A 14,347-nucleotide genomic window follows, 5' to 3' on the forward strand; every position below is an offset into this window, starting at 1 on the left:
CTTGGTAACAGAATCATCCACGGGCATGTCTGACTTTTCTCCTAGATCACAAATTTTTGGAGAGCAGGAATTTTTTAACAGGTTCAAGCAATATGGAGGAACCTCGAGATTCTGTGGGCCCAGGCGTACCTCTTCCAGACAAAGCCTGAGTAGGGTCAGAGCCACGTGACTTACTTGCCTAAGGTCATATGTCTAGTTTGTGGCAGAGGTAGGCCTATCACACAGTCCCTTGACTCTCAGTCTTGTTTTCTTGACCCCACAGAGCTCAACACAATTTTGACCTGATTGTGCTTATATCATAAGGATGGCCTTCTGATAAGCTATTAAGTAGATACTGGGCACTCAAATATGCCTAACATAGCAACATAGGAGTAAGTAAGACATAAGGGAAAACGAAAAAGAATCATCATGTGTTTATTAATAGGCCACCAAACTGAAATTTTTAGCCTTCATCCTGATAATAAAGTACCATTTTGAAGAAATATCCTACTACTTTTCCTCATTTCTGAACTGCAAATGATACGAGTTGTCATTGGATCTGAACACAATGTATGTGTCCACTTTAATATCACTAATCTTCTCATCTTCACTGTGCTACATTCTGCTTACGATTCGTTTACCAGTTGTGCATCTCCATTCATGAAGCAGATGGTGGCTTTTCTTGAAACATGAGGTTCCTTGTCTTGTTAACAGCTATGCCACGTCCTCCAACTCAGTCTCCCAGTTTGCCTGTTTCTTTGATCCCAGACTCCTCTGTTAGGAAGGACAATGCTGATGTCTGCATCGGAATGCATGGTAAACTCCAGCAAGGTGGAGGGAATGAAAGAGGATGAGGGAAATCCACCAGTGCTTCAGATAAAGAAATGAAAACTCTTGGGGAAATGCAAATGGACACAAAAACCTTTAAAGAGAGTGGAGTTCCTGAAGGCAAGGTTGTTTTCATATTCAAAAAACTTAATCATTATAATGGATCACATTAACAGAATGATGGAGAGACATCCAGTGATCGCCTTAGTCAATGAAAAAAAAGTTGGTGCAATTCAGTACTTTGGATGACTTATTTTCCCAATGCATCATATTCTTGACAATCCCAATGTGATTTTCTCACATTCCACGAAGTTTAAAACCTCACCCTGTTCGGTACTTGTTCTAGACCTCCATGTCCATTTCTTGTGAAGACATTAGGGCTCTTTTTTTAAAATTAAGATTATGATAGTTAATAACCTTGTGAAATTACAGTTGAACATCATTATTAGTCATGTTGTAGGTACACCACTTCACCCCTAGTGATCTCCCCCCACCCCCCTTTCCCCTGGTGACCAATGATCAGTTCTCTTTGTCCATATGTTAACTGCCACCTATGAGTGGAATCATACAGAGTTCGTCTTTCTCTGTCTGGCTTACTTCACTCAACATAATACCCTCAAGGTCTATCCATGTTGTTGGGAATGGGACGACTTTGTCCTTTTTTATGGCTGAGTAGTATTCCATTGTATATATATATACCATATCTTCTTTATCCAATCATCAGTTGCTGGGCACTTAGGTTGGTTCCGTGACTTGGCTATTGTGAATAATGCTGCAATGAACATAGGGGTGCATGGGACTTTTGGAATTGCTGATTTCAGGTTCTTAGGATAGATACCCAGTAGTGAGATGGCTGGGTCATAAGGTATTTCTATTCTTAACTTCTTGAGGAATCTCCATACTTTTTTCCATAGTGGCTGCACAAGTTTGCATTCCCACCGACAGTGTAGGAGGGTTCCTTTTTCTCCACAGCCTCTCCAACATTTGTCACTTTTGGTTTTGGATATTTTTGCCATTCTAACAGGTGTAAGGTGATATCTTAGTGTAGTTTTGATTTGCATTTCCCTGATGATTAGTGATGATGAGCATCTTTTCATGTGTCTATTGGCCATCCGTATATCTTCTTTGGAGAAATGTCTGTTCATGTCCCCTGCCCATTTTGTAATTGGGTTGTTTGATTTTTTATTGTTGAGTTGTGCGAGTTCTTTGTATGTTATGGTGATTAACCCTTTTTCAGATAAATAACTTGCAAATATTTTTTCCCAATTAATGGGCTGTTTTTTTTGTTTCAATCCTGTTTTCCCTTGCCTTGAAGAAGCTCTTTAGTCTGATGAAGTCCCATTTGTTTATTCTTTCTGTTGTTTCCCTCATGTGAGGGGTTATGGTGTCCGAAAAGATGCTTTTGAAGCTGATGTCAAAGAGTGTACTGCCGATATTCTCTTATAGAAGACTTATTGTTTCAGGCCTAATCTTTAGGTCTTTGATCCATTTTGAGTTTATTTTAGTAAATGGTGAAAAAGAATGGTTGATTTTCATTCTTTTACATGTGGCTGTCCAGTTTTCCCAGCACCATTTGTTGAACAGACTTTCTTTCCTCCATCGTAGGCCCTCAGCTCCGTTGTCAAAGATTAGCTGTCCATAGATGTGTGGTTTTATTTCTGGGCTTTCAATTCTCTTCCATTGATCTGTGCACCTGTTTTTGTACCAGTACCATGCTGTTTTGATTACTGTAGCTTTGCAGTATGTTTTGAAGTCAGGGATTGTGATGCCTCCAGCTTTCTTCTTCTTTCTCAGGGTTGCTTTGGCAATTGGGGTCTTTTCTTGCCCCATATGAATTTTAGGATTCTTTGTTCAATTTCTGTAAAGAATGACATTGGAATTCTGATTGGGATAGCGTTGTATCTATAGATTGCTTTAGGTAGTATGGACATTTTAACTATGTTTATTCTTCCAATCCATGTACATGGAATGTCTTTCCTTCTCTTTATGTCGTCGTCGATTTCTTTCAAGAAAGTCTTGTAGTTTTCGTTGTATAGATCTTTCACTTTCTTGGTTAAATTTATCCTAAGGCATTTTATTCTTTTTGATGTGATCGTGAATGGGATTGAGTTCTTGAGATCGTTTTCTGTTAGCTCCTTGTTCTCATATAGAAATGCTATTGATTTATGTATGTTGATTTTATACCCTGCAACTTTGCTGTAGTGGTTGATTGTTTCTAATAGTTTTTCTATGGATTCTTTGGTCTTTTCTATATATAAGATCATGTTGTCTGCAAACAGCGAGAGTTTTACTTCTTCATTGCCTATTTGGATTCCTTTTATTTCTTTTTCCTGCCAAATTGCTCTGACCAAAATCTCCAGTACTATGTTGAATAAGAGTGGTGAAAGTGGGCATCCTTGTCTGGTTCCTGTTCTGAGGGAGATGGGTTTCAGTTTTTGTCCATTGAGTATGAATGTTGGCTGTGGGTTTGTCATCTATGGCCTTTATTATGTTGAAGTAGTTTCCTTCTATACCTATTTTATTGAGGGTTTTTATCATAAATGGATTTTGGATCCTGTCGAATGCTTTCTCTGCATCTATTGAGATGATCATGTGGTTTTTGTTTCTCATTTTGTTAATGTAGTGAATCACATTGATTGACTTGCAGATGTTGAACCATCCCTGTGTCCCTGGTATAAATCCCACTTGATCATGGTGTATAATCGTTTTGATGCATTGCTGTATTCGGTTTGCCAAAATTTTGTTGAGGATTTTTGCATCTATGTTCATCAGTGATATTGGCCTGTAGTTTTCCTTCTTTGTGTTGTCCTTGCCAGGTTTGGGGATCAGGGTGACGTTGGCTTCATAGAATGTATTAGGGAGTGCTCCATCTTCCTCTATTTTCTGGAATAGTTTGAGAAGGATAGGTATTAAATCTTCTTTGAATGTTTGGTAGAATTCTTCAGAGAAGCTGTCTGGTCCTGGACTCTTATTTTGGCGGAGGGTTTTGATTACTGTTTCTATTTCTTTACTTGTGATTGGTCTCTTCAGATTCTCTATTTTTTCCTGATTCATGTTGGGGAGGTTGTATGAGTCTAGGAATTTATCCATTTCTTCTAGGTTGTTCAATTTGTTGGCATATAGTTTTTCATCCTTTCTTTGGTATTTCTTCAGTATCTGTTGTGATTTCTCCTCTCTAGTTTCTAATTTTATTTATTTGAGACTTCTCTCTTTTTTTTAGTGAGTCTGGCTAAGGGTTTGTCGATTTTGTTAATTTTTTCGAAGAACCAACTCTTTGTTTCATTGATCCTTTCTACTGTCGTTTTTGTTTCAATATCATTTATTTCTGCTCTAATTTTTATTATTTCCCTCCTTCTACTGACTTTGGGCTTTGTTTGTTCTTCTTTTTCTAATTCCGTTAGGTGTCGTTTGAAGTTGTTTATGTATGATTTTTCTTGCTTATTGAGGTGAGCCTGTATTGCAATGAATTTCCCTCTTAGGAATGCCTTTGCTGCGTCCCAAATAATTTTGTATGGTGTGTTTTCATTTTCATTTGACTCCACATAATATTTGACTTCTTCTTTAATTTCTTCAATACGCCATTGCTTGTTCAGTAGCATGTTGTTCAGTCTCCACATTTTTGGCCCTTTCCCAGCTTTATTCTTGTAGTTGATTTCTAGTTTCATAACATTATGATCAGAAAAGATGTTTGATATTATTTCAACCCTCTTGAACTTATTGATGCTTGCTTTGTTTCCCAAGATATGGTCTATCCTTGAGAATGTTCCATGCGTGCTTGAGAAGAATGTTTAACCTGCTGTTTTTGGATGAAGGGTCCTATATATATATATATATATATATATATATATATATATATATATATATATATATATTAGGTCCATCTGAGCTAATTTTTCATTTGATTCTATAATTTCCTTGTGGATTTCCTGTCTGGATGATCTGTCCATTGGTGTTAATGGGGTGTTGAGGTCCCCTACTATTATTGTATTGCTGTTGATGCCTCCTTTCAGTTTTGTCAATAGTTTCTTTATGAATTTTGGTGCTCCTGTGTTAGGTGCATATATATTTATAAGTGTTATGTCATCTTGGTGGAGCGTCCTTTTTATCATTATATACTGCCCCTCTTTGTCTTTCTTTATCTGTTTTGCTTTAAAGTCTACCTGTTCTGATATAAGTATGGCAACACCTGCTTTCTTTTGTTCATTATTAGCTTGGAGTATTGTCTTCCATCCCTTCGCTTTGAGTCTGTGTTTGTCTTTGGGGCTCAGGTGTGTTTCCTGGAGGCAGCATATTATTGGATCTTGTTCTTTGATCCATCCTGCCACTCTGTGCCTTTTGATTGGAGAGTTCAATCCATTCACATTGAGTGATTATTGAAACGAGGGGGCTTACTGTGGCCATTTTATCACTTGTTTTCTGGTTCTTTTGCGTTTTGACCTGATGGAGAGCTGTTAGTTTGTGTTATTACCCTTCTGCTTATCTCCTTTGTTCTGGATTTTGTAACCCCTTTCCTTTTTTTGATTTTTCAGGTATGAGGTTCTTTCTGAGCGTTTCTTGAAGAGGAGGTTTTGTGGCGATGAACTCCCTTAACTTTTGTTTATCTTGGTAAGATTTTATTTCTCCATCATATTTGAAGGATATTTTAGCTGGGTAAAGTATTCTTGGCTGCAGGTTTTTGTCCTTCAGAGTTTTGAATATTTCATTCCCATCTCTTCTAGCGTGTAAGGTATCTCCTGAGAAATCTGCTGATAGACTTATGGGGTTTCCTTTGTAAGTTATTTTCTCCTGCCTGGCTCCCCTTAGTATTTTCTCTTTGTCATTGACTTTTGCTAGTTTCACTACTATGTGCCTTGAGGTTGGTCTTCCTGCATTAATAAAGTTTGGAGATCTATTGGCTTCTGCCACATGAAGTTCCATCTCTCTTCCCGACTTTGGAAAGTTCTCAGCTATTATTTCTTTGAACAGACCTTCTGTTCCCTTCTCCTTCTCTTCACCCTCTGGTATAGCTATAATCCTTATGTTGCATCTCCTAATTGAGTCGGATAATTCTCGGAGAGTTTCTTCATTTCTTTTTAGTCTTAGTTCTCTCTCCTCCTTTGTCTGCAGCATTTCTATATTCCTGTCCTCCAAATTGATAATTCTGTCCTCCATATTATTGACCCTACTGTTCAGAGAGTCCAGATTTTTCTTAATCTCCTCCATTGTGTTCTTCATCTCCAGTATTTCTAATTGGTTCTTCTTTATAGTGTCAAGCTCTTTTATGACATAGCTCCTGAACTCATTGAGTTGTCTATCTGAATTCTCTTTTAACTCATTGAGTTTTTAAATAATGGCAGTTTTGAAATCATCGTCATTTAGGTTATAGATTTCATTGTCTTTGGGATTGTTTTCTGGGTGCTTATCATTTTCCTTCTGTTCTGGAGATTTAATATATTTTTTCATACTGCTTGATGGCATGGATTTGTGCCTCCGCATAGAGATAGAGTTTAGTCGCTGCTTCCACTTGTTGTGACTGGTGTGTGTGGGGGGGCCAGCTATTTAGACTGCATCAAACAGGAACCCTGTCAGCTGTTACTGACTGTACCCGGACCCCCTCCTTGTAGTCCCAGTCATCTTGTGGGGTCCCTCATCAGTTGTGCAGGCAATCTCTAGGGGGCCTCAGGCTGCTTGTGCCTACTGTTGCAGCCCACTTAGACATGCTCCCTCTTTGTGTTCTTCAGTGGTGTTATGGGCTTTCCCAGCAGCCGGGAGCAGTATCACCTATAATCGTGTCTTTGTCACTGAAAGAGCCCCCAAGATCACACTTGTCCACTATAGGTCCCAGCAGAGCTATGGGTATCTTCTTCAGTATGTCGTTAACTCACTAGCTGTGCTACTTTTTCCCCAGGTTCTTCCTGCCTTGTGATTGCCAGTCGGGATCTCTCCACTAGTGCTGTGCCCAGGCTTTCGCTGAGGCTGCTGTAGGAACCTGGAGTTCCCACCTGGGCATTGTAGCTGTTTCACCAGAGCTCGACTCTGCCCCACACCACTCTCACAGGATCTCTGGGAGCCCCTTGCCTCGTCTGGGACATGGGCAGAGTCCGTGGGCCTGGCAGTGGCTGGTAAGCTGCTGACTTGCAGGGAATTCTGCTCTAGGGAGTGTCCCAGTGTTCCAAATGTGGGGCGGGCCCTCCCTGCTAATGGTGAGCAGAGGCTTTCCCTGCAGGGGTGGGGGTTGTGGGACCCTGGAGATTCCCCCTTTGCCACAGAACTGGGCACTGGAGCTCCACCCAGTCCCCAAGCATGTTGACGGGAAGTATGGGCACCCCCTGCACCAACCCGTGCAGTGCCAGAAACCATGGGCCCAGAAGCAGCTGGTGGTCTGGTGCCATGCCGGGGAAACCACTTGCTGGGGGCTTCCCTTTGTTCTGGTTTCTGGGTGGGGACTCCCTGCTAATGGCAACCAGAGGCTTTCCATCGTGGGGGGTGTGGGACCCTGGAGCCTCTGCCCGGGCCGCAGAGCCAGGCCCTGGAGGTCCAACCCTGTCCCCAAGCACGTCCACGGGAAGTCTGGGTACCCCCTGCACTGACATGTGCAGGGCCAGAGACTGTTGGCTCAGAAGCAGCTGGCAGTCTGGTGCCATTCTTGGGAATCTGCTCGCCAGGAGATTCCCTTTGTTCTTGTTTCTGAGTGGGGCCTCCCTGCTAATGGTGAGTGGAGGCTTTCCATGCCAGTGGGTATGGGGCCCTGGAGATTCCCCCTGGACTTAGGTGTAATCGCCAGGGGCTTAGGTAGGGCTATTGTCACCTGTTTCCACTGTCACTCCGCTGGTGAGTGCACACTCCCGCCCTGGGTGCCTGGCAATGCTATGGGGGAGTCCACTAGAAGAGAGCCTCTTGCAGGTACTAGGCTGTCCGGTGATCAGGGGTTGGGGGTTGGAGAGTTTTCACCTATTTCCACCTCCTCCCATGGGGAAGTCCATCCGCCTTCCGATGTATAGCAGCACGAGTCTTTTAGGCGTCTTGAGATGCTATCTGGATATCCCTTGTTAATCAGTGAATGTCCAATTAGTTGTAGATTCGAAGGGGGAGAGACAAAGAAGACCACTCACCCCGCCATCTTGGTCGACATTAGGGCTCTTTTTAAAGACACCATGCCAAAGATTCCCTGAAGACTCTCTGGGTGACTACAGAAGTCACTATTTTCCAGGGAAGAGTGTAAGGAAATGGGGCCTCAATCAGGCATTCCCAGAGAGGCCAGCTGTTGGACTGTCTCTGTGATGCAGCCTGGGACCTCACGTTACTGCTGCTGAAAGCAGAAACATAAGGAACACCACTCGGGTGGCCAGCAGCTACTCAGAGGAAGGGTCTGCTCTGTGACTGCCTGGTGGGCTCATCCCACAGGTGGAGCTGCAGCCAAAGCAGCAGCTGCCTCCTGGGATCTGCAGACCAGACAGGGAGCCATTCCTCCTAATTGGGACCCTTGGCTAGGGCATGACTGTGATCAGAGTCCCACATTCAGGCTCTCCCACACAAGAGTTCTGGACTCAGTGCCTCCTCAAAGCCAGCTGCCCACAGCAGGGACTGACATGATTCAGGCCTCATGCGTGTTCCCTGAACTGGCCTGCCTCCCAGCTCAGAGACATGATGAGGAGGGATTGTGTATTAAAATGTAAATCAACGAGAAAACTCTTCCAGAAAATCTAATCCAGCTGGAACAGTTTGTATAGTAGAGATGAGCCCATGGTATTAAATAGAGACTGCCCACCCCAAATTTAGGGTCATTGGATTATTTCCCTGACAGACATGAATGACTTCTCTCTCTGTTCATAACAGAAGACAGAAGCACAGGAAGCATCTGTGACTCTGATATTAAGACGAGTTTCAGAAAGGTTCCCTTTTCCCCTCTATTGAATATTCCTTGCTTTGGTAGGACCTGGAGAAGCCATAGGAAGGCCAGGAACACACTGACGTTTTCTTGCTCTGTTCAGATTCAGGGGATTCCGTTATCATTTAATCTTGTGATTCTGTGCTAATATTCAAATGAGAAACTGAAATTGTCTGTTCATTCACAAATAATTTGAGTCCATGGCAACCATCAGTTTCTTCTTAATTCAAGTGAAAATCCAGTTCATTCAGGGGACCTGCTCCATAGGTGTGGATCTCTGTCTAATCAATATTCTCTGGAGACGAAGAGTAAAGAGCTTCTGACAGGTTAAATGTCATGGGTCTCTTGAACAAAGACGTTTTGATAGTGTTTTATTAAATGTGGTGACACCTGTCCCTCCCACGTACTCGGCACCTGTCGTGCATTAGGTAATGGAATTTTCCTCAGGAAATGGCTCAATCTAAGATATGGTGTTAGGTTTACTCTCTCTGACCTGTTTCAACCTTTCAACCTCTAATGCATGTTGCATTCTTTCTAAGTTCCTGGAGGCGGGCCCACTTTCACACCTTCGCTACTCATTGCCATTGATATTTACTGTGCAAAAGAATTTAGGTTCACACAAAAGCCTTCACAAAGAAGTTCACGGCAGCTTTATTTATAAGGGGTAAAATAATAAAAATAAAAAACTGTCATTCAGTAGGTAAGTGATTAAACTCTGGTGTCACCTTGTCTCCTTCCCCCACGTCCCACCTTAGGCACACAGTGTCCCACCATCAGATGGTGACGCCACACACTCATCCCTGGCTCCATTCCCCAGGAGGAGAAGGCAGGTGCAGGAGAGCAGGGCCCTGCACTCCTCTGGGCAGAGGGGACAGGCCCACAGCAGCGTCCGTGCTCCCCACCCGCCTGCCCTCAGAGCCGAGAGCACAGTCATCCTTGTCGCTACTGCTCCAGACTGTGACAAGGACAGAGGAAGGGTGATGCTTGGCTGAAAGGGATGCACAGGCCCATCTCCAGGGCAGCTTCAGCAGGGGGAGAAGATGCTCCTGGGGCAGCGTCATCTATTCCCACCAAGAGCTCGGGGTGCGGGGCAAGATTCTTCCCGCTCTGGACTCAGGGCCAGATCCACCCCACACTCCCCTCCCCACTCTGTGACCTGTGAACCTATCTCTGCACTTCCTGGAGCCTCTGAAAACACCCTCCATACAGTCCCACAAGTTCAAGGACCAGAGAATGCAGGAGAGGACAGGCAGGGCCCATCCTGGGCTGCGGTCTTAGAGGTTTTGTTCATCTGGAAATATCTTAAGCTTCCATTTGTTTTTGTAAGGATAGCATGATGGGGACTTCAGGTGCAATGAGGGAGTCGGGATGAGGGCGGGTGAGCCATGCTGCAGTCAGCCTCCCCCCATGGCCCTGTCCCTTCTGGAAGCCAAAGCTGACACTTAGGAAGGGCGGAGCCTCACCCCGTTTTTACCACTAGCAGGGCACAGACAGAAGCCATGAACTCTAAGGAGAAAAAAATGTATTTGGGGAAAATTGGGGTAGGAAGACACCATTAGCACAGAGGGTAGGATAAGGAGAAAAACCAGGTTTTCTTTTCCTCCACTTCCCCGTTTGGGGAGATAAGCATACCTACGAGGAAAGGTGTGTCAGGCACAGTCTACTCATCCCAGGAGACACATATCTGGAGACAGCATGGCGGGTAATGGATTGCCTGAGACAGCTGCCACCCTCAGCCCAGGCTGGCAGGGTTTGGCTGGGGACTGCGGCTGCCTGGATGGCAAGGTCCAGTTGCCATGCCTGTTTTGATCCATTCCCTCATATTCAGACAGTTGTGGTCCCTGGAGGTAGTTTGGGGACTGACCTCTGTCATTGTTCTTCTCTGGTCTGGGGAGGAGGGAACATCATGGTAACAGGCATGTCCAGCTTCCCAGGCCTGAAATGGTTTTTATGATGCTTCGACTGGGAGGCCAGAAGTTCTCTGCAAGCCTGTTTTCTCCCAGGACCCGGACAAAGGATGTCACTGTCGATGGCGCCTGAACAGCCCTGCCATCCAACGCCGAGCTGTGTGTGACCCGTGCCTGGCTCTGGGTGATGGCTGACACGGGCCTTCCTTTGCAAGGGGATTCTCTGGTGCTTCCTCCTTTTTGGGCCTCAGACAGGGCAGGAGGCGTCTCAACATTTTTCTGAAAGGGCTGTTGTGATAAACCTCTTCCTTTTCAGGCATGGGCTGGAGGGGTTTGGTCCCAAGGGTGTCTAATATTCCCCTGACCTGGGTCCAAGACTGGAACCCTGACTCCCCCTCCACTGTTGCCACCCCACGGTAGGGCTCTGGTGAGGCCCCACCCTTACTCTATTCCCGAGGCTCATTCCTGGCCACTGGGCACCCTGAACTCAGCTCTAGACGGCCTTGCTAGGCCCCCTTGATGGTCCCACTCTGCCCTTTTCTCTCTGAGAGCCTGAATGTGAAGGTTGGAGAAGGCAACCGGCCCTCCTGCCCCAAGAGAGAGGCTTCTGAGGGCTCACTGACATCGCCAGGTAGGGTCCATCCCAGGGCCTTCTGATTTTCCTCACACATAGGTGAGGCAGCAGGGAGGGGACGGGGCAGGCTGGGAACTGATGCTTTTGTTGTCAAAGTTAAGACTTTGTCACCTGGAGGAGGCTCAAGAGGTTTTCCCATGAACTGTGCAAAGTCAGCTTTCGAGTGGGCCCCAGAATCACAGGTGGCTGAGGGGGAAAAGGGGACCGTGGAAGGGCCGAGTGTTGAGCCCCACATGCTTTCAGATCTGCAGGCTCCAAGGACAGGAGGGGTAGGCCTCAGCAGAAATTCAGCCCAGACATGATATTGTGTGCTTCGAGCATCTGAGGAGTGCCTGGATCACCTTGGTCTTCTTTTCCCCAGACCTTCGTATGTATTCTTTCTGTGATTTCTGTCTCAAGCAGCTTCTGGACATCAGGGTTGGCAACTGAGGGGCTATCAGTCTCTCCCTCCCTATTTGCGGGGCCTCCCCAGAATGAGGGCACTGGTCAGTGACAGAACAGGTGCCCTTGCTGGGACTCGAGGTGTGATGACACAGGGAAGAACAAGACCTTGATTATGTTCCACTGGGAGAGGAACTCAATGCGACAGCTCATGTGGCCGAGGCCTGAGTTGGGAAATGGCCAACAGGAGTGAGCTGGAGTTGAGCTCATGGCAACAGGGCCTAGCGGGATTCTGGTCAAGTCAGATGGAGGTTCTGCTGGCAGAGTGGAGACCAAAGGTAGAATGGGCTGGGTCAGAGGAGCAAGGAAAAGTGCTGGAGTCGGGGTGAGAGGAGTACCTTCCACAGGCTTCCCGCATGGTTGGCGGACTCTGGAAGACGCTGTCTTGCAGGCCACCCCCGGGGCGTCTTGAGATGACAAGCGAAGGAAGCATCCCTTAGAAGACAGCCTCGCCGGGGAGCTGCGGGAGACAGGCGGCACAAGCTGCACCCAGGAGCCGAGGGCCCTGGGACAGCAGAGCAGGCCAGGTGAGGGTGTCCCCTTGAGACCCATGGCCCTCCCTGGCCCCACCTCCACTTTACCAAATTCTCCTGCTGTCCCTCACCCCAGGCCTTTTGCCACCCCTGTCCCCATGGCTCCCCTCCCAGCTCAGCCTCAAACTTCCTACAGCCCTGAGGCACATCAGAGACTGGGAGGAAGAAGTCCAGGAGAGAAGGGCAAGATTTCTTACCTTTGCGAAAGCAACATCTGGCCCCGCACTTCTGCCAGGTCCTTCCAGCCAGCTCTGTAAGCTAGAAATCAGGAGACTAGGTCACAGCGCTGAAGGTGGGGGCCTAGGGCTCTTAGAGGAAGCTGCGTGCAATGTGCCTTTAGGGGAGACTGTTTGAGGTCAGACTCTGGAGCCCAGGCACTAGTGTGTAAGGCCACAGGATCCCTGATGGGGCTGGCATGGCTCCTGATGGGTTGAGGTTTGTCATTGACCAAGTGCTTCAACCTCCACCACAGCCTACATGCCCCTGCTGGGCAACACCCATTTCCAGATGCCTGCTGGCCTGGGCCTTAGTTCCCAGCACAGAATCTGCCAAGTACTCAGTTTTTCATCTCCTTCCCGGGTGCCTCCCTGAGGGCTCTGTTTCCTGAGGGACAGGCTCTGTCCCTGGCATCCTCCAGCCCATGGAGCTGGGCGCTCAGGGACAGGAGATGGAGGCCAGCTCTGGAGCTCAGGGCTGAATGGCAGAAGCTTACCTTTCAAAGCTCCCCTTTTCTTCCTGCTCCTGCTGCTCCTCCCTCTTGGCTCCACTTGATGCTGAGAGGAGAGATAAAATAAGAAACTTTGGAGTCTGAGACCAAGGCTCCCTCTCCTCTCTCTGGACCCGCTGCAGACACCCAGCATTTGTGAGCAAGATGACTGTCTACATTGAACTCCTCAGGCTCTTGGGTGTTTCTTCCCTTTTACTTACTTTTGAAGTGGAGAATTGAACACCAAATGGATATTTGCTGTTTTCCTTCTTTGAGGATCATAAGAAGGTCCCCATGTGGGACCCAGCAGGTATTTTCTGTCACTGTTTCTCTGCTCAAGAAATGCGCACATTCTCAGATGTATAGAATCTTACGAGCTTCCTCAGGGAGGACTTTGCTTCCTGAGGCCAGAGCCCCACTCCAGGTCCTGCTCAGAGCCTGTAGGGGGCTCAGCTCAGCCCTCAGATCAGCCACGACAGAGGAAAGGCCTGGTCAAGACACCTGCCCCAGGAAGGCAGCTGGGGAACCAGTTTTCATGGCCTGTCCTCCCACAGATCCTACTCAGCATCCCGTCCTTGGCCACTGGTCACTGGCCTGGGGACTTTCCCTGGAGCCCTCTGCCACACCAGGACTCCTGCTCTGAGATCTTCCAATGGAAATCCTTGTGCTCACTCTCACCCCTGCCCACCTAACCTCGCTTGTCCCTAGAAGGATGATATTCTATTGTTTCCCATCCCCAGAGTCCCTCTAGTTGATTCAGAGAAGTGGAAATCACAGTAAAAATGAAGGGAGACTCATCTTCTGGTGGGTCTCGGTCCAGGATTTCTTACCTTCCTGACGTTTCTCCTTTTGTAAGGTGGTTGTAAGGGCAAATTCCTCTGGAGGGAGGGAAGGAACAGGAGGAAGAGCCCCAGTCCATACAGGATGCAGAGGATGGTCCCAATCACCCAGGAAGCAGAACTGGAGCTCAGCCAGGTAACAACAATGCTTTTTATATATAAGATAGGAGTTTCCATATCTCAATACAGTTCTACTCTCAGGCAACTGAGCACTGGGAGTGACTTGGAGATTAGAACCCCACGCCCTCATCATGGAACTGTGGCCGTGTCACAAGGGCTCCTGAGGAGGCGAGGGGACAGCAGGGAAGCAGATTGGACCACAGCCCCTCCCCCACCAACTGGCCTACAACTGCCTCCCTCCACCCTCCTGGGCCTTCTAGACCTTGGGTAGTTTTCTATTCCTTCCACCTGGAGGCCAGATGTCACCCGGTTCCTTGTGTCTCCTGGATTCTTGGTTTCAACCCACCTATGTCATGGCCTTTGAAGGTCTGAAGTTCTCCTGGAAATTTAGGCTGGTTCCCAGGGATTCATGTCCTGATTCGCCTCTGTCCTAACCTCCGATATTTTTTCACCTCACATATTGACTTTGTGTGTGTGAGAACATTGAAGTGCT

The 14,347-nt window shown here is 46.7% G+C and overlaps 1 protein-coding gene across 1 annotated transcript; it reads right to left on the bottom strand.

The window, feature by feature from the left end:
- Positions 1-9,309: 9,309 nt before the first annotated feature.
- LOC138924898 (spermatogenesis-associated protein 31D1-like) lies at positions 9,310-13,941 on the bottom strand. The gene is made up of 4 exons (XM_070271995.1): positions 13,726-13,941; positions 12,902-12,962; positions 12,387-12,447; positions 9,310-12,116 (listed from the first exon to the last, which is right to left on the bottom strand). Exons 1-4 carry the CDS (start codon positions 13,909-13,911, stop codon positions 11,702-11,704), a joined length of 723 nt encoding a protein of 240 aa, XP_070128096.1. The 5' UTR covers positions 13,912-13,941; the 3' UTR covers positions 9,310-11,701.
- Positions 13,942-14,347: the final 406 nt, after the last annotated feature.

Source organism: Equus caballus, chromosome 6, assembly GCF_041296265.1.
Source record: "Equus caballus isolate H_3958 breed thoroughbred chromosome 6, TB-T2T, whole genome shotgun sequence".
NCBI lineage: Eukaryota > Metazoa > Chordata > Mammalia > Perissodactyla > Equidae > Equus > Equus caballus.

Bases quoted from the DNA above. Each gene is read 5' to 3' on its own strand.
- LOC138924898 (XM_070271995.1), bottom strand. From the start codon at position 13,911: ATGGAAACTCCTATCTTATATATAAAAAGCATTGTTGTTACCTGGCTG. The intron at 12,963-13,725 runs GTAAGAAATCCT...CTCTCCTCTCAG, and splicing joins AAAGGAGAAACGTCAGGAAG to CATCAAGTGGAGCCAAGAGG. The intron at 12,117-12,386 runs GTAAGAAATCTT...TGTCTCCCGCAG, and splicing joins CAGATGTTGCTTTCGCAAAG to CTCCCCGGCGAGGCTGTCTT.